Source organism: Cheilinus undulatus, linkage group 3 (assembly GCF_018320785.1).
Source record: "Cheilinus undulatus linkage group 3, ASM1832078v1, whole genome shotgun sequence".
NCBI classification, from domain to species: domain Eukaryota; kingdom Metazoa; phylum Chordata; class Actinopteri; order Labriformes; family Labridae; genus Cheilinus; species Cheilinus undulatus.
In genome coordinates, this window is record NC_054867.1 from 33,636,526 (window position 1) to 33,662,448 (window position 25,923).

Consider the following 25,923-nt stretch of genomic DNA (forward strand, 5'->3'; position numbering starts at 1 on the left):
TGACTGACATCAACTTCACATCAAACTTAATTTAAAAAAAATGTTTTGACCTCGCTGCCTATCAGCTGACGTATAGACTTCATCATCTCCCAATCCATACACCGTTACAACTCCTAAAAACGATCAACATGTCATCCAAACATTTGCTGCACTGCTGCGCGCGCGCGCGCACAAATCTTACAGTTGGACACAGAAGCGTGTCTCACGCGCGCGCGCACACCTCCCCTCCTTCCTGCATCATAGCCCCGCTGTTACCATCACACGTTCACGTAATACTCCGCGAACACGCTGACTTGTTGGAAATGCTCGAGTATCTCAGATCTGTCTGATAGCGCGCACAGGCTGCACAATCAGCGGAGGGTAAAAGTGAAGCCAAGCCAAGAAAAATAGACTCCATTAATAGACGGAGGATTGGATTATTGATTAGCACCAGTTGACTTCATCGAAGGTAAGTGAACGCAGTTTGCGTAATCTTTGGCTGAGCATCATAAGATTTTAAAGCTCTGCTGCCAAAAAAGGGGAGAGGTGGAGAATGTTAAAGATTGTTCTCCGAGCTTTCTTACTGATGTCTCAGCTCATCTCACTCTTAAACGGAGGACACATGATTGATTTCGAAAAGTTTGGCAGTAGTAAAACATTTATCTTGGAATAAAGCACGTGCACGTGCGATTTTCAGAAACGCGCAGGATAGTTTTCTTCAGATGTGTATAACTGCAACACATTTGTGTCACCTATAATGAGATTTTAACGGTAGAGCTGCCTGAACAAGAAGGTTGTCAGGAAATCCTGATTTATTGTGAATTATTCAACAAATGACCTTTAAATCAACAAGTTAATTCATAAAAGGAGCTGTAACTGTGTCTCACTTTTACATAAGGTATCCTCTGTCTTGATACTGCAGCAGCTCTAGAGTTCACATGCTCACCTGTGTCATTGTCCCTGCCCTCTGTCCCATTTGTCATCATTTCACAGACAAAGGGTTGGTGATGCAAAAATAAGCCACCCTCTCAGAGGGCAAGATATTGTCATTTAATCCTCTGCTTAAAGCTTCTGTGAGTAACTTCCAGTTTGTGTAGATTTGGCGCCCCCTGTGGACAAAACACTACATCATATATCTTTGCTGATCTTGCCGTGTACATACTTAAAGCACCTGTGGAGAGTTTTTCTCTTAATGAAACAAAGTGAAATTAATGCATCTTAAGGACCTAAGCAAGTTAACTAAATCATAAATGAGATGACTGATAGTTATTTTACATACCTGTTGCTACTGCTGCAGGGTAAGGATCAATCCTAATGCAGCCTTTGCACCTACCCCTTAGATTTAACCCTTCAATTAGCAACTTTTGGGGGTAGGATGATCGGATACTTAGGGGTTTAGCCCTCAAAACTGGTTTTCCAGATGTGCACACATGTTTTGTTGAGGAAGATTTCACCACCACCCCTATTTCATGAGGCAAGGGGGCACTCCAAGTAGAGGGGAAGGGGTCAAAATAAGACATTGGACTTAGCAAAAAAAAAAATCCTATAGGCAAAAGCACCATTCTGCAGAAAGTCTAACATTTTCTTTTAGGGATGCACAGTAATAAACTAATGCTGATATCCTATTTGTCGGTGTAAACTCATTTTAGCTGACAACAATAACGATAATGATATATACACACCTTTTTTAATTGCAAGAAACACCATGTGTCTCTACTGCAAAGAGAGGCTGAGTCAAGCAGAGCCGATAGAGAAGTGGCTTCACTCGAAATGTTCACGGCTCATGATGGGCCTCCTTGAGTGTGACACCCTGGACAACCACCTGTAACTGGTGGTACACTTATATATTTGTAACAACATTGATGATTGATATATGATTTATACCAGCCTCTGTCATTGTCAGGGGTGCCTTAAACTACTTAAAATCATATATGTCCTTTCCTGAAATCACATTAGAGTTAGTGATGCAAGGCTTACACCAGCTCAATGGGTGTGCCAAAATGTGTCAGAGTGTTTTTTAAAGTCTACATGACCATTCTGTGAAAATATGGACATTTTAATTGTTTTAAGAGATTGCTTCAGAGATTTAACATGGTAATCATATTACTGCATAAATGGCAGTCATAGGATGTAGAATTTGAATTTGTAATTAATACATTTTGACTGGGGTAGCTTGAGATTTTTCAACTTTTTTTAAATTGTGCCTAAAAAAAAAAAAAGGAAAAAAAGGTTGAGAAATGCTGATTTACACTGCCAATATGTACAGGCAATATATCAGGTGTAAATAGTCATATATGCCAATACTGACAACATGCTGATGGTATCATGCATTCGTATTTTTTCTTTTTTAAGATATATTTTGGGGCTTTTTATGTATTTATTTATATCGGAGGAAAGTGGATAGAATCAGAAATAGTGAGGGAGAGACATGAAGGAAGACAGGCTAGACTTGAACTTGTGCTGCCTGCATACATGGGGCGTGATCTAACCACTAGGCCATCTGATCACTGCCCATCCCTAATGTTTTTAACAGCCAAAGAGTCACTTTGAGCTAACCCTAACCCTGCATATTAAAGGAACATCACACATTTAAAGGAGAGGATCAAGCATCAAGTGCTAAGCCTTGATTCACAGGGGGCGCCATAATCAACATAGCCTCAAACTTCATAATAGGAGCTTTAAGTTTTTTGGTTTGTTTTTACAATAAAACTGGTGTTCTTTAAACAGCCAAATGTAACACTGTGAAAATCTGTGCTGTTGAAAATATCTAATTTAAAGGGTTTGTTGTGTGTAGGTGATTACATTGGTTGGCACCTACCACTTGGCAGATTCAGACATCAAAAAACAGTACAGAATTTGTCAGTGATTTTGCTGATGATTTTGTTTGATTTTAAAAGTCATAAACAGGCATCAGTTTACATTTCAGTGTGTTTCATTTTCTAGATAAAAATTCAGCACAGGAGCTTTAAATTTTATTTAACAAGAAAACTGTAATGTCTTTAACAGTCTAAAAGGTTTCCACTGTGGATCCTTGGGCAAGGTCCTTAACCCCATGAACACCTGCCTATGTCACAGATTCATGTCACTTTGGATAAAATCGCTACTAAATGACATTTTAACATTGTAAATGCTTCAATTACAAACTTTTCTGTAGAAATAAAAAGCAGGCTTTTTCTTTAGCTTCCTGCTTAGTGCTCAGTTTGACACCTACCCTGTGGCAGTAGATTTTTAGCTGTAAAAAGTAACAGGTCTTTTTTCTGATGGTCTTGTTTGCTTTTGTAGATCATATAGAGTCATTGGCATTAATTTCATTTTCTTTACCAGATAAAAGCTTCAACAAATGCATATTTGAAAGATACTGTGGACCTGCAGAAGTATCTTCAGGGGGTCAAAAGTTGTGTCAGTAACATTTGAGCATTTTGGAAATGCAACTGGATCACGTCCAGGAGAGGAAACAAGCCAAGAAAGCAAACTTTTGGCTTTGTGTTGCACAGTGGATTGGTTTGATGCAGAAACTTGTATGGTTGTCAATGAGGAGGGCCTATCTGCTAAAACATGTTTAGAGCAGAACTCTTAAGTACACTAGATGATTTTTTGAACACAGGGGAAACTTAAACTTTTTTAAAAAGTGTTGGGAAATTTGTTGGAAAAGACATTAAAGCAGATCTCCTGATGCTGCAAGGCTTTTTACGACGTCAAGCCCTCCTTTTTTTTTCTTTTTAACAGGTGTCCAGTTTCTCTTTCCCTCTCAGCCTTGATGGCTCATTCTGATGAACAGCGACAGATGCATCAGTGAATACAGTATTTAAAAGGATTTCTTTTCAGTAGAGCTGCGGTCCTTTGTTTATGTAACAGGCTTCACACTGAATTGAATGTGTTACCTGGATCATGGTGTGCATCGTTGAGCATTCAGCTTCTTGTCATCATGAGTTTCAGGAGGATTCTGTTTGGTAAACACTGTTTAAATTCAGACCCATTTATGCAGTTTCAGTCACATGAAGTGGCAGTGGTGTTGGGCAGTTCTGATGTCGATGAGTACGCAGGGAGCTGCTCTGCACAGACAGTACCATGGTGCATACTGTAGCACTTGGTGACCATAGCAACAAAACAACATCAGAAGAAACTGGTCAGATGAGCTGGTGATGCCAGAAGATGAGATGAATGGTTGACTCTGAGCATTGCAGAGCTCAGCACAAAGGGAGACTGATTCATGCACGTCAACATTTCCCTCCTCTCAGCACGCTCCGAACAAACACGCTTCTCTCCCCTCTGTTCATGTGTGATGTAATGTCCTTGAAAATGAAATGTGTGAATGTGTTTTCTGTGTTCACAGCTCAGCAAGAACAACGTTTAGCCCATAAATGAGCCATTACAGGCTTTAAATTTTGGCTTAGACCTCATCAGCACCAGCTGCCCCCCATCACCCAGCCATTCTGTTTGAACAGGCCGAATCCACAGCTCCCTCTGGCCCGCTCCCACTTTTTTTGACTTTGACAAAAAAAAAAATCATAACAGTGTTCAACAAAATGCACCAAACCACTTGTGTGTACATAATGGAGCAATTTCATCTCTTTCACCTGTGTCTTTATTCACTAGTTTTATTGTTCCCAGTGCCCCCAAAAGCTGCATTCAGAAGATGCTTGAGAATTTTCTGTTGTTATTTCATAAATATCCTCCCACACACAAATACACACACGCAGACAAACACACTGTTACATATTTCTCTGTGGACACAGACAAAGTATGCTAGTAGGATCAACAAAAAACTGTAACAAGGCAACAGCAAACAATATCCATAAAAATGAGCAGCCACTTCAGGGAAAATCTGTGCGCAGTACACCCTTTTTTTATCCAATACAGTCAGCACGACTCAGCAGGCGTATCAGTGTCTGTTTCTTTTTTGAATTTAACATTAAAATGATACCAACAGACAACCAGTTTCTGTGATTGACATCTGTAAATACACTTGTTTACAGATCTAAAATAAAAGATAGTTATGGTTTAATAAGATGCTTAAGACCCCGCTCGAGGGCTTTTTAGTAGAAATATGAATCTTCCCAATCTTACGATTTGATTCGGTTATGATTGTGGGGGTCATGGTTTAAAACAGAATCAATTTTCAAATTCAAACTGATGCACATTTCATGATTTTTGATTCACTATTAATGATTTACAATTCATAACACATTCAGGTTTTACGCTTTAGATTTTTTTTAATTAACTATTTACAAAGTTTGGCAGAACACATTCATGAAAAAAGCTCAATGCAAACAAAGACTTAGAAACATTTCATAAACAAAACAGAAGAAAAAGTCAGAGGCTTGATCCGGGATTGAATTATGTAAAGACCCCTTTTAGAGGTAGTTATTGCAAACACTGGCTCGCTTTAGCTTTGTAAACTTGAGCTTAAAAAGGTACATATTTTAGCATTCTGAGACAAATATAAATTGGTCTCAGAGGTCCATAAAACATGCCTGTAAAGTCTGTTGCTGAAAAAAAAACTCCAGTATTGGATTTTTGCATGTCTAAAAACCCCTAAGTTTCAGGCACTGTCCACAGAGACAAAAATGATATATTGCCGTTTCGTTTTGAAAAACTTTTCCGTAAAGACGGGATCATTTCAGGAAATATCGGTGTAAACACGGAGCCACTAAAAACGACTAAAAACGCTGTAGTGCATATTCCAAGCCTGTACGTGGCGCTGTATTGCTGCCACGGAACTGCACCAAAAGAGAAGAAGAAGATCAAAGAAAACTGACACGCACTTTCTTGTAGTTGCCCTTCTGGTTGTTCTCCGCGTTGGATTTAAGAACATAGAGTGTGTGCGTTTTGCAGTGGTTGTAAAGGAGTGTCAGATTTTGCGGTAAAAGCCATAACAAGCTCAGTAGCTTCTGCAGCATGAACACAACCCTGTAATCAGCTATTATTGCTTTGGTCAGACCCGCGCATGCATCTTTAGGGAGCTACACTGTGTGTGACGTAATCGTTTTAAGAAAGATGCGGATAGCTGTCCACACGGAGACGAAACAGTAGTGGTTTACGGATTTATGCACACTGGGACCGGTTTTCAAAAAATATCGTTTACAGTAACCCAAAACGCCATTTTGACAAAAAACTTTTGCATATACTCCTGAATTCGGCTGGATGTGGCTTAATGTATCTAAGTAAGCATAGCTATGCCAGCTTTTGCTTTTTTTAAATGTAGAACCTAATGTGGCTACATAAGCTATGTAGAAAATGTAGCTACACTAGCTACGTAGCTTTGTTAGGTTTTGCCTTTGCTAGGTTTCATGGAGGACAAGCTTTTCTCCTGTAAGCAGACTGTTATGCTTTGCTTTATTCAGTGTTTTGTAGTTGGGTTTTACAGGTCAGGTTTCTGACTTCTACCCCATGGTATTCTAACGCTTACCGTAACCCTCACCCTAACCTTAACCAGAAGTTTATTCCTACATCACTGTGAAAGTTTTAGCATTTATTTCCATTCAGACAGAGGCTCTAACTGTGGTGGTCTGTAGCCAGGCTGTCTTGACACAATCAGTATTTGTTATAAAGAGGTGATAATTTCAGGACCTACTCTTGTCTGCTATGCATTAAGGAGCTTTAAACGTGGACGCAACTGATATGGATCTTTAGGGGCTGATGCCGATACCAATATTAGGAAATTAAAACAATTCTGATAACCGATATATTGGCCAATTAAATTTTTGCCTGTTTTTAAATGTATTCATTGAAGTAGAATTCATGGTAAGGATTGTTGTCATTGGTGTACATTACATTGAACAGATGCGTCTAATGAAGTGGTCAGTGAGTGTATTTACAAATGATTAATTTATTATCATCCGTAGATGGATAAGCATCATCATGAAAGCACTGGTAAAGCAGGGCATCAGTCCCATTTCCACAGAGATCCCTGCTCAACTGCTTATAGCATTAGGTAACTTTTGATGCAGTAGCTCTTTTGCAAGAAGTGTGTATATGGCTTTACAGCAGGAGTTCACACAGCTAGTTATTAGCTGTCTAGCTGCTGTTTGATACAACGACTGAGGCTCAGAGACAGAAGACAACAGTTAAAGATGAGGAGAGACCGAGTGAGTTAAGTGTGAAGCTAGGCTAAAAGCAACAATCCAATGTAGGAGTGTACATCCCTGTAGATATTATTCATAACAGATTAGCATGTAATATTAGACTTTGATGAAATCATGTCATGGTTGTCTCATGAGAGGCAGCTTTATCAGCTGCAGAAAGCCATCCAGCTGAAGTTCTGTTTCAGGTTTGCATAAATATATATCCATCTCTGTTATAATCTTTGGATATCAGCCAGTATATAGCCCAAATGCATAAACTCTTAAGCTATATTTAGCAGTAAAACTCTGCATTTTTGTTCTCTTTTCAGAGGCTGTATCCGTGATAGTAACTCTGATTTTTGTTTGCTATCCTGTTGAGTTTGAGATTAGAGCTGAGTGTTCAACCTCATCAATTAGTGCTTTGTTTTTCTGTCAAAACTTTCATTTGAAATGCACAATTGTTCCACATTTTTCACAATCAGATATACATAATACACCTTTCATTATGTGCCAAAGCTTGATTCAAGTATTCATTTAATATCTATATGTAATATCTGCTGATGCCCTTAATAATATCCTGCATCCTTAGCAAGGAGGACAGACGCTGACCCTGCTGCACAGAGCAAACTTTTCTGGCTTCTGATGATGACGATTCAAATTTCCACTTCTAATTTTAATACACATCGGCCACAGAAAGAGAAAACGTGTTTTTTGGCTAAAATACAAAACCACCAAACCGGTTGTGTGATGTGCATAAGGTCACCTGACTGTTGTACATTCTTGGGATTTGATTATTGTGCATGCACACATTGCCAGCGTATATTGTTCAGCCCTTGTAGAAGTAATTAAATATTTCTCCAAAAAGCAGAAATATCCAACATATAATGTTTTATTTAAAGCAGCTGTGAATGTATTACAATTTTGTGTGAATTTTGATGGCCCCTGTAGATTTGTGATAATCCAGATTTGTTCATCGTAATACCAGGTTTCCTCATAATCCATCTGCACAGTGTTCCAGCCATGCCAATTGGCCCTTCTGTAGTCTGTCTCTAGGTTTTCCACAGCACACGCTGTTGTCTGTCTTCTGTGTGCCAGAAGCACCATGCAGCTCCACTTCTCTGGAGATGCATGCTGGGTCTATTTTTTAGTGGAGCCTGTTTCCATAAGTAAGGAAGACACACAAGGAGACATTCAATCAACTTCAAAATGAAACACCAGGCTCAGGCTGCAGATCGTCTATCCCATTACTGTAATGATATTATATCAAACCAAAAGGCGAATGTTTTTCACTTTATACCCATCTGAACTTGTGATCTCTTGAGATCAGCTGAGCTGAGCTGGTTGGAGTAATACTGTATCTGACAGAACAATCCTCAGATGGACTATGTAGGATTTAGGGGCATAAGTCTGTATAATGATCAGGTTGATCCAATAAGTTTTTCTTTTACAAGAAAATACAGGACAAAAGTGAGTTGGATTAGGGGATCCTTGTAAGAAAAAATATGGAATTTAAAATCTGAGGCATTTTTATCTGGATTCACACGTCCTGGCCTTGGAAATCTTGATACTCTAAATATTTGTGCAGCAGAGGATTGTTTAACACAACTAGAAGAGTCTGAGAAAGCTGAATTTAACCCTCATTTCAGCCTTGAAATGTGGTGGCTATAGTTCATAAATTACGTGTGACTTTGCGCAATAAAATATTAAATGAAAACATCCAGCAAGTAATTACATTAAAATACATGTAAAAAGTCTAATGTGCTCAAAAAGAAAAACATCAAATGAGTTATTAAGGAGAAATTAAAGACATGGTACCTTCACTTACTTTATACTTATGTAAATTTAATTAAGTGTTAATTTAAAATCTGTTTATCTAATACAACTGCTCAGCCTCAGTCATTTTCCTCCCAAAGGTCTTCATAGTTCACTTTGCTCTTCATCAGCCTTAATTTGAAGCCACATTTTCATTCTCATTAATGAAGAACTCTTCATTCAGATCTTTCAAAAGGCAAAGATAAAAGAATCCTGATTCAGCAATAGCCCGTTGCCTTGTATCTCTTTCTTCTTCTGCTGAAGGAGAGCCGTCTTTTATCTTACTTTAAAAAGGGAAAATAAGCGAGAACAAAATTTTATCTGACTCCTCTTACAGACTGTTAAGTGTTTGCTGCGCTGTGGTTTTGTGAGCTGATTTTCTGAGAACAGGTGTACGGGTCTGTGATGCATTTTGCAGCATAAAGATTGCATTAAACGCTCTCACCTCAGCCTCAACCCTGGAACTCTGCTCGCTGTGGATAGCATTGTTTGTCTTTGTGAGGCAGCAGAGGCCACCAAAAGTGTGCCAAAGAGGGCCATTCAGGATGCTTAGGAGCTAAGTTTTGTAAATAATATAAATAAACACAATGCTGATTATGTAATTTTGCATAATATGGCAGAAAGAGAAAGAGACAAAGAGCAATGAAACATAAGTCATTGCTGTTGTGTGCATCATCTGTTTCCTTCTTGGTGTATGATCAAGCCAGTTCTGATGTGTATGTTAGGATTTCTTTTACCCTGGCAGTGCAGTTGTTTGAATCAGTGTGAGAGCCAGAGAACAGTAATGTTCAGGCTGGGTGTTGTAATTGCAGGATTCTTGCAGAGAATTATGATTTAGATCATAATCATCGACCAAACAGTCATCATACTGCAGACTAATGGTTTACTGACAGCCCTCCTCTTAAGCACAGGAGCGTGCTGTTGTATGCTGCATGATGCTCAGATAAATATTAGACTGAAACATGGCATTGTTTGGACTGGAGTACAACAATAAGAGATATTTCCTTTGTCTCAGTAGTTTGCAACAATCAGCCTTTCCTAGGGAGTAATTAGCCTGACTTGTGCTCACTTTAAAATCTTACATAAAGTTAAAATCATTGAGATGGATTGAAAAACCATAAAAACACACTTGATAAGTTGGGATTCATGTTGATCAGCAAATGCACTCTGGGTAAAATTGTAAATTAGAAGCCAGGAGGTCAAAATAAAGGATTGACTGATTATCCAGCTGGTCGATTATTAATGTATTCAGATGATTATCAGTGTCATTTTATCTTAACCCTTAGAGCTCACAGCTATTTTTTTCACCATCATGTCTTGTATGGACTTTTGTCTTAAAAAGCTTATAAAACATCAACCCTGTGGTGCACAGTCAAGCTCTATACATCTTTTTTTTCAGGACAACCTGGGCTTTAAGAATATATCTACTACAGTAATGTCACTTGAATTTTGAAAATGGTATAGGACTCTAAAGACAAAATAAGAAAACAAATTGGAATTTGAAACTCGACCAACCTACTCGCTGGTGCTTAGTTGGGACATTTCGCTCGAGTTCTCATGAGTCTCCGCCACGGACATCTTCGTACTAGGCTACGTATGTCTGCTATTTCCTTGCTGGAGTGTGACGTGATTTGTGATTTGTGCGCAGGTGCGATTTATCGTGTACAAACCAATAGGGTGTTGGAACGGTATTATGTTTATACTTCTCATCCAACCACAATCAAATTCACTCTATCTGGATGGCGTGATTTATCTGGATAGTTTTTTTTTTTTTGAAGGATGACAAGCCGGAATGAAAACAAGCTGAAATGAAATAGGAGTAACAAGTCTATTTTTAAAATGTAAGGAGTAGAAAGTACAGATTGTGTGAAAATGTAAGGAGTAGAAGTAAAAAGTTGGCTGAAAAATAATTTCTTCAGTAAAGTATAGATACCCAAAACTAACCCTCTACTTAAGTAAGGTAACGAAGTATTTGTACTTCGTTACTTGACACATCTGCAATCCAAATTATGCAAAATAACCATTCCAACATATAAATAACACCTATGCCATGTATATGTTCCCACCTGCACATACACATCATATCACAGGGTGAGAGAGAAATGCTGCACGTACATTTGTCAACATAATTTAAAGAAAAGCAAGGTATAAGAGAAGATAGAATAAGAGAGAAAATTCTGCAGTGTCAACATTCGCCCTCAAAGCTTCCTAGCCCTCCTTCATGTAGCGAGGGAAGCAAAGCTCCAGTTTTAACATTCCTTCAGAATTTCATGTTTTTTACCCAAGCAATTTAGCGCAACAGCAATTTGAGACTGCAACTCAGTAAATTGCAGTTTATTTAGAATTAACAAGGAAAAGCATAAATTAAACGGTCTTATGATAATAAATGATTAAAATCAAAAACACTGTATTAAACTGTAAACTGTAATCAACAGTCCTGTTAATCCACAATTTGAAAGAGAGGAGAGGAAGACTGTGAGGGATCTTCAGTCCTCCTTGTCATGCTAAACCAAGAAACATGTCACCTACAAAATAATCCAAAAGTCCACAGACTATAATGGCAAAAAGAAACAAAAAGATTTTTCTATGTGTAATCTTACATTCCTGTAAGTTTCTTGCTCTGCTGTTTATTTTTCTATATAATTTATTACATTTCTTTCTATGTTGTTATGCACTAATTAACTGATTCCTTTCAAATGAACAATTTCTCTAAATCCTGACTGCCTTTCCATCTTTTTTATTCTAAATTTTGTGGCTGCTTTAACACTTAAATTTTAGACTAGCACTATATAAGTATATTATATTGAGCCGTATTTCACCCAATATCATTTTGGTGCTGACCTACAGGATCACTTTAGGAACTCTATTAAAGCTCTTTATCTACTATTAGGTCCCATAAAAAGCTTCAATGATTTCTGTTCCCACTTGTAAGCACTAGCACTAACATAAATAGTATTAACTGCAGGACAGCTCTGTATATGTCAGGCCCACCTGAGTAGTTTAGGTAACATGAGAAGCCTGTGAGAGATCTTCTTTTAACTGGGACTAGTACCTCTTATACACATAAGTATTACTGTTTATGTACTTCAGTGCAGAGGAGGACAATGTAGAAGTATTTTATAGAAAGTTTCAGTCTTATTTTGTTGTGTAATTCATCCACTAGAGAATTATTTAACAGTGTTTTGGGTGACATGTGTACTTGGGAATCAAGATAGAGTTGCATAAAAGAAAGTCAAACAGTGCTGTTGTCATCAGTAAGAGGTTTTATAACTCGTCATATAATATAAAGTGACTCTAAAAAGATAAAGTGCAGGATAAAGGTATTATTTACTGTCATTTGGTTGCTTTGAAGCCTATGTTGACTACTACTTGCAAAGAAACGTTCAATCAATGACATGTTGGCTGATCCCATATGTAAAGAGGCCATGATTTCTGTCTCTGTGGGGGCAGAAAAAGTCTTAACATTCTAGCACTGCTACTCCTATTCCCTGTAAATGTGTAGGACTGCATCCAAGTGAATCAAAATTTCATGAATATTTTCTCTCCCTGCTGTGCACCGATCAAAGAAAGAAAAGCTCCATTTAATCAGTTTCAATAAAGAGGCTTAAACGAGGAACATCAGCGGAAACACAATCTTTTTAGTTTTATAAACAAGCAATTTACATAAGGTTACACTTAATAGATCAACTCTGAGGCTGAGCCTGGATCAGAAATTAATGAGTTCCCATGTGGACAGTAGCACACTGCATATATAAAGCTTACTACCATATACTTAAAGTATTTCTCTTCATCTATAATGAAATAAACACTGGATTTCTTGCTGGAGACAGTATTCTTTTTTGCTTTAAAGTAAAGACATATAATAAAGGACATTAATTGACTGCCCATTCCTAAATTCCATGTTAACATTTACACTGCTGCTCTTTGTTGTACCATTACAGATATGACTGGATGCTAAAACAGGCAAGAATGTGTGCCTCTGATAGGGTCTTGACTGAGGCTCCAGACAGCACCTCAGTCAGATTTTCTCTACTCCCACTCTTTTGTGCTGGCTGCCATTTCTACTGGAAGGCCTGCCAACAAACTGGCTCTGTTTCCCATACAAGTAACCCTATTCACCCGCTGCCAGTAGTGAACATGTATAGTATTCTGCTGTGTGACTGAAGGGATTCAGGTCATTAGATGTTACAGGTATCTATAGAAACAGAAATGACCAGTCCTTGTGACTTCTGAAAAAACATGTCGATTGGTTACCATTGATTAAAATCGGCAACAAATATTCTAATGGTTATGTGTGTACATGGTTATGTTACATTTCAAAAAGAACATAATCCAGTGTTGGGTCTGCCTGTGGCTGTGGTCGCTCTCTATGAGTTTTTTGGATTTTTTTATTAAGCCTGTGAAATTGGCAAGGAAAAGTGTTAAATTAATTCATGTGGGTGAAATTGATTTATTGTTCTTTTTGTTGTCTGCTGTTTGAAAAGTTGTATTTAAGGAAATGGATTATCCTACAGAAAAAAAGAGTAGTGGTACCAGATCTACACTAGCAGGTAGATGTGTTAGCACTCTCTGCAGCAGAGTGACTGCTGTGATTGACTGTATCCTTATACAGTGATGTGAAAAAGTATTTGTCTCCTTCCTTATTTCTTATTTTAGAATATTTTTCAGTTTCTGAATTATGATTTAATTTATGAAGGGGAAAAAGTAATCCAAACTTACCTGGCCCTATGTGAAAAAGTGGCTTTGATTAACCAAATTCCTTGGAAAGCTGAGTTTAGGAGATGTCAGGAGCCACATCCAGGCCTAATTACTGCCAGACCTGGTAAAACAAGAAATTACTTGAACAGAACCTGTCTGAAAAGGTGAAGAAGGCTAATCGATCTCAAATAGCAACACATTAATGATAAGGATATTCAAGAACAGATGAGAAAGTCACTGACATCTAACAGCCTGGAAAGGGTTTCAAATCCATGTCTAAGCTTTTGGGACTCCAGTGAACCATGATTGTTTGATGATGTAAAACATCTAAGAGTTTCATATAGGATTGTCATGATGCAAGAACTTAAAATTTGGATTTGTTACTAGTAAGAAAACATTTTCAATACCATGGCAACAAAAAAATAGAAGCTGTATGCACTAGTTATTGGGTAACTTCTTGTCTTGGTTGTCAGCACCAATGTTGCCAGCGTATTTGTGTTGTGAAGATGTGCGCTAATGTGGAGATGTACTTACTAGTTCTAACACAAAGATCTGTTTGCATAACCCAAGGACTCATGAGGTAGTGATGGAGTGAATGAAATCATCAGAGAAGTCTGTCTGGAATCCCATACTTTTTAAAATTGAAATATTAATATTCGGCAGTTAATACAATGAAACAACGCCTGCGAGTTAGTTCTGCCAGTAATCTCGAGCACAATCATTCACACCTGACATGCATCTTGATCAAATCACATGACTCGCATCCTCCTAAACTAGCAGACTATTTAAGCTGCAAGATTTCCTTTCTCTGCCTGCTGCAACGCTGTGCCTGGATCAGTGTTGTGCTCTCGCCTTCAACCCACCTCCACCCCAGCATCCACCTGCTGGCTCCGACTGGGGGTTAAAGCTGTTATATTATCACTCTTCAAATTCTGTATGTAAAATCTGTGAGGAGTGATTAAGTCGGATCCTGACGCCAAACATAATATGTTGCAAAATAAATGGTTAAACAATCTTCAAGGTGAGATTATTGGCTAAAAATAATTTTAGTGCACATGCTTGTCACAACCCCTGTTTCTATAGGTCAAGTACTTGCATAACAATATACAAACATTGTTTCTTATTTTATTTCTTATTCTTATATACTTAAATACCAAAGAATATCTATAATGATGTACTGTGATGGAAGACATTTCGGGGTTTCAAATGTTGGACTTGTTTAAGGTCCTGTCCACACGGACACAAATTCAGGAGTATCGGTTTTTGTCATATCGGCGTTTCATCCACACAGAAACAGCGTATTGGGAGACCATAAATGGTACTTTTCGGAACCAGGTCCCGGAGTGAACAAATCTGTAAATGCTTACCATTACATCTTCGTGTGAACAGCCAACCGCGTTTTTCTTGAAACGATTACGTCACACATAGCGTAGCTCACTTCCGCCGTATGCGCGGTGGAATTAAGGGGTCATGTTGGTGCTGCAGAAGCTACTAAGCTTATTATGGCTTTTATAGCCTAATCTGATGCTCCTTTATCACAGCCAAGAACAACATACACCAGATGTTATTAAATCCACCGCGGAGAACAATCAGAAGGGCAACTAGAGAAAGTCAGTGGCAGTTTTCTGTTATCTTCTCTCTTTTGGAGCATTTCCTTGACAGCGTTACAGCACCACCTACAGGCTTGGCATATATATTACAGCGTTTTCAGTTATTCCGTGCTTATGTAGACATTTCCTGAAACGATCTCATATTTACGTAAATTTTTTTCAAAATGAAACGGAAATATCGTTTTCATCTCCGTGTGGACAAGGCCTAAATGTGCTGCAGGCAAACATCTGACTTGATTATTGTGTGATCATGCATGTATGGTAAATTACAATTCAAAGTGTTTCACAAAATTTACCTCCTTCATTAAAGCAAAGCTCTTGCTTTAAGTTTCATATGAAAATGTGTATCACGTGTATTAAAAAAGGGCCCAAATGTAAAAGGCACAAAAAACTCTTTAATTAACTAAAAATGCAAAAACTACAGCAAAGGTCCTAACAAAATCAAAATGTACAAAAGGGCCAAAAATACAAAGCCTAAATCTCACCAAATGAAACATGAAGGAACACAGGAGACACTGAGAGGATAGCACATGCAGGGGATTCACAACAGGATTCACAGACGAACTGACGTAGACACAGGGAAACACAGGAACTACATAGGCAGGGAGTGTTTAGCCACAGGGAGACAGGTGAGGACAGTGAGACACAGGTGAGGACAATCAGAGGTAGGGAAAACACAAGGGCAGGAAGAGAACAGAAATCACACACAAGGAGAAGAAACCTACAAAATAAAACAGGAAACACGAACACAAGGAGGGATGAGGATACAAAATAACAAAACTAGACATTAAACTAGGAAACACAAGGACAAGGGAACACGGGAGGTTGAAAATCAAACACAGGGAGCACAAGAAACCTAAGTAACTAAAAATTAACACAACAAAACCCAAAACCATGACAATGTGCCTCACTAAGGGGCAGCAAGTACATGTCATCATAACATGTGTAGCTACAACTCCTTTGTTAAAGGTTTAAAATGTAAAATTTTTGCACTTAAATGTCACTTCTTAACTAAATATTGTTTCCTTGGGTTCTTGTATTACCTTTAACATTTCCATCAGTTTTTGCAGCCACAGAATTATGTCATTTTTTAGTTCCTGTAGTGTCTAGCATTAGTTCAGGCAGGCCACGGAGTCAAGCAAAGCCATATAATTAAGATCAGCTGATCTCACGCAAGCCCTCATCAGCTGATGGCCAGCTGATTTGCTTCTAACTCACTATTGGCTAATTGCACTCAGGCTGCCTTATTATATAAACTGCTCTAGCTTTGCTCTCTTTAGTGTTCCTTTTAAAAGACACTTCTTGAAACCCTCCTCCACCCAGCTCCTTCTTCTTTCTGATTCTGATTCTGATCATTTTTCTTCTTGATCAATGCCATTCTGTTGTCACTGATGCATGTGCATTGGAACATGTGATGTTCCTGCTTTATGCTTTCCATGTAGGCTCATGGAAGGGCAGGAGGATCCTAGAACAGCCACACCATAAAATGTAAATAACAACAATGAGTCAATCAATAAGTGCTAGTAAAGAAAACATATTTATAACTGCAAATCATGTGCATTTCTTGACAAAGTTGTCCCAACTGAGAGGTTTATTGTGTTGTCATGGAAACTTTGGATTTTATATCAAAGACTGCTACATAAGGAAGCGCGAACTGCTCCTGGAAGATGCCGTTCTGTTGCTGTATCTCACTCATGTTTTATGCTGCTTATTTGTGAAGGATCATGATTACACACCTGTTACACATAGCTCCATCCCCAAACCTACTGACCCCCATAACAGAGTGGCCCCAACTAAACATGTCCAATCCCTATAAGAAACACACTGCCTCGCTCTGCTCCACTCCACAGCTTACTAATTGTTAGTGAGAAAATATTGTGTTTTATAATGGAATGATGTAACAAAGTTAAGTTGCAGCCTACCAGAAATAGTGGTCAAGGAATGTACTTTTATGGAACTGAAGTGGTCACATGGGGTGCCTCCCTGGATCGGGCGTCAAGTGTATAAATGACTGTCAAAGTGTGCATTCTTTGTCTTTGGCTTGTGCATTTATCAATGACTGCAGCTGCAAGTAAAATTCTTGAGAGAAAACCCAGTCTTCTTGTCCCTGTGAAGTTTCTGAATCTTCCTCTCATGCCAGTACATTTATTTCCACATAACATTAATTATTTTTACTGTGGAGTTTTCTAATAGGGGCTTCAAAAGTTGCATCACCTACACAGCAAACCACTGTTTTCATTTCAAATAAATAGGGAGAAAAGCTGATAAAATTGGCCACCTGTTAAACATCACAAGCAACCCTAGGATGCTTGGCAAGTAGCTTGCAGCACAGTTTTTAATGAACATAGTCAGTTCATAACAATCGAAGCAAGGGGCAAAGCTGTACTCATCATCTTTTGTTATTTTTTGATTTCGAGCCCCCTGGTGGCAGAACTTACCTCCCGTACATTTAAGTGGTTTACTCGCAGGAATTTAAACAAAACTCTTTTACATTTCTTTCTAAGTTGATAGCTTTCTTAACTTTCAGAATTTTTTGCAAAAAAATGTTCAAAGAGAAGACAAACTTTGCAGCTCAAGCACAGGGTCAAACTTGTCCAAGTGTTTTAGAAGCAGACAGATGAATAATTATAAGGCTTCTGCTGCTGCAGCACAGACCTGACTCACTGCAGAATGATAGAAACACGCCTGGCAGTCTGACAGACTTCACCACAGAAGATTTTGTTATTGGAAAATCAAATTTTGTGTTGTTTTGCTCTTGGGTTAACCTGAAATAATTTAGTTCCACAAGCTTCACTGCACAGACCTGTTCTCTGATTTATGATTGAAAGGTTTCATGCATCCAAACTGCTCCCCATACTGTGAATGTGTGCATTGATTTAGTGCTTTCATTTTGTGTGAACAGCCATCACAGAGCAATTATGGCTAACATTACAATTAGAAACCGTTTATTGATGCGAAACATTTACAGGAAACACCACCAGGCTCTTCATCAGTGCTCTATGAAAATGTTGCACCGTTCAGATAAATCTAATAAATGTTATTTTGTTGACAGGTTGTGTTGTGGCAGGATTTTCCCTGGCTAAAGGGCACGAGCTGCCATGCCATTTGGCTGTCTGACACTCGGCGAGAAGAAGGATTACAACAATCCCTCAGAGATCACTGACAAATATGACCTCGGACAGATTGTTAAATCGTAAGTTCATCTACTTTGTCCATCTTTATGTTTAAAAGGCCATAAAGAGTGGAAAGATGTGCTCATGATGATGTATGCTCCTCTGTTTTCTCTTTTACAGGGAGGAGTTTTGTGAGATATTCCGGGCGAAGGATAGGACCACCTTGAAAATGTACACCTGTAAAAAGTTCCACAAAAAGGATGGGAGAAAAGTGAGGAAAGCTGCCAAGAACGAGATAATGATCCTAAAGATGTAAGTGCAGTTTTGAGCTTCTCATTATGGAGCGTACATGTCTGAGGAACGGCCCTGGCACTGAGACAGTTGTATCACAAATGAGCTAAAAACTCTTTTCTTCAGGTCAGTCAGAAAAGTGAGTTGCAAAAAGCAATCCTGAAGATCTGACTGTGAATAATGTATTGTTTTTAACAACAATCAACGGTTTCAGCAAATCTTCTTGTTACAAAAAAATCCCAAATCAGTAAGCTACTGTAGCACTGGATGACATGCACTGGTCTCCTTTAAGTGGGGAACAGGAAAGCTTTTTGGGGCCCAGTCATGATGATCTTAAGAATTTTTTTTTAATGTTTTGAATGCTTTAATTTCGTATCATGTATTCAAAAAAAGTCTTACCTAGGTGTTTAATTTATAATCATCTATATTCACTACCTGGAGCTTGTATACAGTGCCTGGGTCTATTGAAGGTAGCATTGCTGTTTGGGCTGTGTTGGCCATGGTTAGAAAGAGGACGCCTCAGACTCTCCGTGTTGGCATAGAGAGCTACCATGGAGATGCTGGGATGCTGGGTATCACAGTTTAGCCCTCTGGAGGTGTCATGGGACTAACTGAATGAAACATCGGCAAAAATGGGTTCCCACTTGGCAACCCTGGCTTTTTCAAATCTGTGTGAATTGTGAGAGCATGGATGTTGTAGAGCAGTTATCCTACTTTGGCAGCAATCATCGATCCACTGACTGTGAGGCCAAAGATCAACTGCAGTCTTGGGCTAGTGCATGCAGAGATGGGTTTGCCAAGCAAGACAGTGTGCCATTTGTGGTATCTGAGCGTGCAGATGAAAGTCTGAGTCTTTCAGTCTTTGGTGCATCCAGACTTACTATAATCTTATGAGGCCTGGATGTTGATGGATGCCCATCTGGACTTCTTTGTGGCATCTTCTCTTCGGCGAATCTTTGGGTATCGCTGGTAGGACTGTGCGTCTAATGCTGACATGCTCAGGAGAGCTGGGATGGGAATGGTCAACTGCCTGATATGGGAACGGCAGCTGCACTTTTCTGGGCCTGATCTAGCTCACTGTATACTGGGTGCCCAGGACCCGGTGGAATGGTCAAGATGCCTGGGGCAATCACGTGCATTGTGGAGGGGTCAGCTGGGAGGTTACCTGGAGAGATGGGCCTGATGCAGGCCTGGACGATGGCCATCAGGAGGCCAGAGCAGTACAGGACCAAAGTTGATGTGGCAAGGTGCTCTCGTCCCTGACCTGATTGGTCTGTCTGGTTGACGTGTGTATTTATACATGTTAATTAATAATACTAGAAAAGCACTCGGAGACCTCCGCCATTAGCCCTATCTCCCAATAGTGAAGCATCCTTTAAAAAATTCCTGGATCCATCCCCATGTGCCCCCCACCACAGTATTCGCCGATTACTCCCTCCCCGGTGTGGTGGAAACACAGTGAGGCAAAGCACTGGCTTCGCTAAGGGTGCCAACAGATGCACCCATGGTCTCACTGGACGACTGGAAGTCATGGCAGAGGGTGAATATTCCTCTATTCCTCCCAGTATTGTGAGTATTCTCGCTACAATTCGCTGTCTTTCTCTCTGTCACGCCCTGACTCGTCTGCTCGACCGGGCGTGCGTCTTTCAAACTCTATAAACTCCAAAACTTTGAATAGAAACACACCCAAAAACTGCCACTTGGATTGAAGTTACTCATGTCCGCCATCTCCTGGTGTAAAGTGGAAACAACGCAGACCTCTGCCATTAGACCTGTCTCCCAATAGTACAGAATTATAAAATTCCAGGATCCAGACGGTGATCCGGATCACTCCTAAAATCTAAAATCTAAAATTTCATGAAAATCTGTCTACAACTTTTTGAGTAATGTTGCTAACAAACTAACAAACAAAAAACTAACAAACCAATGATCAAACCCACATAACGTCCTTGGCGGAGGTAATATTGATGCTTGATCAATAAAAGCATAACACAATTTAGCATTGGCATATCAGCACTCAAATGTGCATAAGAGTGTTCTTGACTGTTTTTGGATTTTGTTTTAAGCTATGAACAGAGTAAAGAAACCTTTTGATGTAAGAATCTTACTGAAATGTGAGTAAGATGGTTGTAAGATCAAATTGTTCCTAACTAAACAAGAGTTTCAGCTGGGGCGCATCTACCCTTGAATTTTGAAAAAGCCTTTAAAATGCATAGAATGTATTAAACATTCAAGGTAGACGTACCACAAGCTACTGAGTGTTAAACAATGGCATGTGCTCCTGTAGTAGACACAAGTTCATACACAAGTTTGTCAACCTTGTTTTAAGAAAAACTGTTTTTTTTGGTGATCTTGGGTTAAAGAACTACACTACCCACAATCCTTGAATGTCACAGTGACATCTGATAAGGGGAGCCCGCTGTTATCTGTGAAGTTAGGGTGTCACCTGAGAAATTTAAAGCCTTAAATGACATAAATTTGTACTGTAATTTGTGTCAGTGCTTGAGTTGATTGTCATATTTTCATTCAGCCTCTTTCCAAAGATGTCGTTATCAAATACCAAGTTCATCTTAATCATCCCCAACCACTTGCACATTGCTGAGCTACTTGCACAACTCACTGACTCTAGTTTTTCTTATTTTAACCCCTCTAACTCCCCCCTCCTTTTACTCTCTCCTCTCCTTTTCTTACTTCTCAAAGGCTAAAACATCACAACATCCTCCAGCTGGTCGATGCCTTTGAAACTAAGAAGGAGTACTTCCTTTTTCTGGAGCTGTGAGTATTATTGACGGCTCTGGAGAGAACTGTTGGTGCAGACTGACATGCACAGTACTCCCTTGCTCATGAAAGACTATCTTTCAGTATGTTTCTGCGTTATCATCATCAACAAGTGATATACATTGTATTTGTTTGTCTTCTCTCTTCAGTGCTACAGGCAGAGAGGTGTTTGACTGGATCCTAGATCAAGGCTATTACTCTGAGAGGGACACCAGCAACGTGATGAGGCAGGTGTTGGAGGCTGTGGCCTACCTGCACTCTCTGAAAATAGTCCACAGAAATCTTAAGGTACAATACACTACTGACACCTAGTGAAAAATTACAGGATTTCACCACAAGCTAATTAAAATGCTCCACAGGAAACCATCTCAGTTTAAACCTCTCTTTGTTTACTTCCCCAGCTGGAGAACTTGGTGTACTTTAATCGTTTGAAGCACTCCAAAATCGTCATCAGTGACTTCCAGCTGGCTAAACTGGAGAATGGACTCATCAAGGATCCATGTGGGACTCCAGAATACCTTGGTAAGTAACATCAAACAAGGCTGTGGAGAATGCATAGGTTAAACTGAAATACTAGTTATATTATGGACCAACCAGCTTAAAGCATTTTTTTTCCAGCTCCAGAGGTGGTTGGGAGGCAGAGATATGGACGGCCTGTGGACTGTTGGGCCATAGGTGTCATCATGTATATACTGTAAGTACCCAGCAATGTCTTTACTAATATACTTTTAGTACATGTGTCATTATAATCAGATGATTCTATCAAAAAAGGGTTATATCCTTAAATTTTTTGTATTGTTTACTCCATAGTTTGTCTGGAAACCCTCCATTCTATGATGACTCCGATGAGGATGATCCTGACAATCGGGATAAGAACCTTTTCCTCAAGATTTTGTCTGGAGATTATGAGTTTGATTCACCATATTGGGATGACATTTCAGATTCTGGTAAGAACATTAAGCTTGGAAAATGCATTTTATTGTGCCTGTATTTGCCTGGTTCAATGAAGGAATGCAGAGCAGGGAAAAGAGGTTCAATATTTTATATCATATATATATATATATATATATATATATATATATTTTTTTTTTTTTTTTTTTTTTTTTTTTTTTTTGCAGCCAAAAACTTGGTGGCTTCTTTGATGGAAGTGGACCAAGATCAGCGATTGACTTCTCAGGAAGCCATTGCCCATGAATGGTAAAAAAAATAATAATAATTATCAAAATGAATAAAATGTGACTAGGAAAAATACAAAATGCATGTTATTTTAATAGGTGCAAATATTATTGGTGCAATAAAATCTATCATGTTTCCTCAGGATTTCTGGAAATGCAGCCTCAGACAAGAACATCAAGGATGGCGTTTGTGCACAAATAGAAAAGAACTTTGCAAAAGCCAAGTGGAAGGTATAACTTCGCCATTCATATAATGTAACAACAAGGGCTCTTATATCAATGATGGTATTTTGCTATCTAATGGATTTTTTGGGATACATACTGTCATGAAAATCAGTCCTAGATATTATCAAGTGCTGTTGGAATTATACATTAATCCCTTCATTGCCTTACAATCCTTTATTTTTCACCAAACAGTCCAACTGTAGCATATGTTGTAGTTCTGCATAGCCGTGACTCTATGCAGAGGCCTTCACATGTAGCCCGGTCATGCACCTTCTCAAAAATAAGCACACACTGTAATGAATCAGACCTTAATGGGGCTTTGCCATTTCATTTTCAAGTTTTTTTTCTTTTAAGACAGTACAAAGCTCCAAAATGAAACAAAACGTTTTAATGCAAAATAAAACGAAATTTCAAAAATATAACAAAATCAAGAATAACTACAACTTTCTAATATTAGTTCACAAATTTTAATCGTTTGACACGCCTTTAATGTAGTAAAATCTTCTGCCGTCTGAGGATTTCATGTGTGCATTTTGATGTCAGTGTCTCTCAACCCTCCCAAAAACCCTGAAAAAAAATCCCCTGTCCTCTGCCTCAACTATTTCAGTGGCTGTACATCTTCTCCATTTCATTTTTTGCTGTAACTTCAGTCTAAATCAGTTTCTGCTCAATATTTGTCAGCTTCAATTTCAACATAGCACACTCGTTCACGGTTGCCATGCTTTCCTGTGCAAACAAGCAGAAAGTAGGTGGAGTATTGCAGCAACAGGACAGATTAAATGCCAAAGTCTCTCCGCTTTGACATACCAGCTGTTTGGAATTGTTTTCAAAGATTTTTCTGACATTCTTATGTCACAAATATAGACAAAATATTTCAAATGTATTTTTCTGTTGTTTAATTCTGTATATATTCGACAAAGTCTGGAGATTACTGATGAAAATATCCCTTCAGAAAGTGCCATTAGAAGTTACTTCTTGTCAGGGCAACAGTTAAAAATCCAACTCATAGTAGCAACAGATCAGATCAATTTTATGGCACAGAATACACAGTTATTCTCAGAAAATTTTCACAAGACAACTTACAAATGTTCTTATTCCAACCAACACCATTTTCTATGTTTAGTGTACACAGCATTGTTTTTTTTTTTACTTTTAAATATACTTCTAAGTACCGTACTATGACAATTTTTGAATACACCTTTGATGACTAAAGCACAAGGCAAATTATTTCCAAGGTGTTGGAGGCCAACAGCCTGGATTTACAGTCAAAATGCATTCATAATGTAGTGATATATATCTGGGATGATGTTGTTTCTTCTTAAAGGACAGCTGTGTGTAGAAAATGAGAGTGCTTGCCTGAAACATCATGATAATGTTGAAACACAGCTCACTAGGAGAGCAGCTACTCTTCTTACAGCTTCATATTTTCATTTAACTGTCATTGCTGACGTGTCAAAACCCTCAGTTCATCAGAATGGGTCAGTAAATTTAAACCATTTGTGTGTCTTTCCTCACAGAAAGCCGTTAGAGTGACCACCTTGATGAAGAGACTCCGGGCCTCTGAGCAGGGAGATGCCGCTGCAACAGGGGCTGCAGCTGACCCCAATGCACCCAGCGGTGCCGCAGCTGCTCCTCCACCAGGCAGCAGCGGCAGCTTTGCTGCCAGCATTAAGGCTGCTCTTAGTGAAAAGGCTTCTGACACACAGACTGCATCCAACCCTGCACTCCCCCTGCCTGTTGGAGCCAGACAGGAGGAGCAGCCACAGGTGCGCTGCAATGGAGATGTTCCTCAGATGTTGCCGCAAAACAAGGGAGACTAGGGGTCACACCAATATGAGCAGAGACCCTCGTCCAACAACAAGCACATGTGCAGTAGAGCCAATACATTTGGCATGAGAAAACCATGTCTATGCTGTTTAACTAACCCCCAGTTTGCAGTTTTTCACAGCTTCATGCTTTTACCATCCTCTTAGTCTTGATTGGTCTTTTGAATAGTGTTCTCCACTCTCCCTTGTTAATTTGTGTAGAGGTCCCTTTAAAGCTAGTCGCAAAGTAGCTCCTATGTTGTTTCTTTTCCCTAAAACTGTAAAAACTCATTGTGTAAATTAGTAAAATCAACTCATCTGTAGTCATCAGCTCTTTGTATAGAGGTGTAGTTGTCTGTTTAAGCAAATTGCTATTTTTTAGCTTAGAACTTACTAGTCTAAGTTCACATCTTGTTACTTAAAATTATGAGTTGAAAGAATTGGGAAATTAATAATACTGAGATTTTAAAAATATGTACAGTACATTTATTGCAGTATTATCCAGAAAGCCTATTTATTTTAGATTATAAAACACGCTTAGAATTGGAGAACGCCATATCTTAAAATTTTAAAGATTTATGATACATTTACCTCATTACTTAAAAAAGTATTAATTAAAATGTGACAATCACTTTAAGATCATTAAAAGATGGATTCACCTTGATTAGGGTTGTGCAACTTCAGTCAGCTTACAATTTTATGGCAGCAAGAAAGCATACTTTTAAGTTAAAGTGCCTTAATATTTGTTGCAGTTATGTACTAAAATGTTTCAAACAACTGAATTATAATTACTTAGCAATTTTTTTGAAATGTTTTAGCTGTTTTCATTTCTCTTCTGTTTAGTTCAATGCTGCTGTATTGATACTTGTGTTCTGTCTTCTTACACACCGAGATTGAAATACAGAAAGCTACTTTTAGAGCATTGTATGTGGAGTGGTGTTTTAGCTGTTGTTGTTGTGTTGTCACTTGTAATTAGTAAATTTCAGAGGTTATAGCTGAGTCCATAACATGTACCACTATGTATATTTGCATTGTATACATGTGTATTTTTTTATTTGTGTATTTAGCAACATTTAGCTGAGCTAACAAGTTGCTACAACGCTTGTGAATGAATAAAATGAGCAATACTCTTATTGCTGAAACTGTGACACTTTTTCAAGTTGTGCTTTACTGATAATGTTAGAACTAACATACCTGTGTCTAATTTCATTTTTCTTTTATTAGAAAATATAGGAAATGTTTACATTGAAAACACAAAATATAGCTAAGTATATACAATCCTGTGCTGAACTTTTAGGCATGTTTTGACCAAAAATTGAGGCCAAAAAGATGTGTATTTGCAGGTTAATCCATCGGACAGGAAGGGCGGAGTG

At 38.6% G+C, this 25,923-nt stretch overlaps 1 protein-coding gene and 1 long non-coding RNA gene across 3 annotated transcripts; one reads left to right on the top strand and one right to left on the bottom strand.

Moving 5' to 3' along the window:
• The first annotated feature begins 331 nt into the window (after positions 1-331).
• LOC121507208 (caM kinase-like vesicle-associated protein) lies at positions 332-25,691 on the top strand. The gene is made up of 11 exons (XM_041783423.1): positions 332-448; positions 18,216-18,356; positions 18,457-18,588; positions 21,268-21,342; positions 21,495-21,633; positions 21,747-21,867; positions 21,964-22,039; positions 22,156-22,292; positions 22,464-22,542; positions 22,664-22,751; positions 24,263-25,691. Exons 2-11 carry the CDS (start codon positions 18,262-18,264, stop codon positions 24,563-24,565), a joined length of 1,245 nt encoding a protein of 414 aa, XP_041639357.1. The 5' UTR covers positions 332-448; positions 18,216-18,261; the 3' UTR covers positions 24,566-25,691.
• On the bottom strand, positions 8,018-16,306 carry LOC121507209. Of its 2 annotated transcripts, none has more exons than XR_005991706.1 (3): positions 16,207-16,306; positions 13,575-13,674; positions 8,018-8,197 (listed from the first exon to the last, which is right to left on the bottom strand). It is a non-coding gene; the product is annotated as an uncharacterized LOC121507209 (long non-coding RNA). The 2 variants fall into 2 exon arrangements; XR_005991705.1 differs by lacking the exon at positions 16,207-16,306 and adding an exon at positions 14,921-14,951.
• Positions 25,692-25,923: the final 232 nt, after the last annotated feature.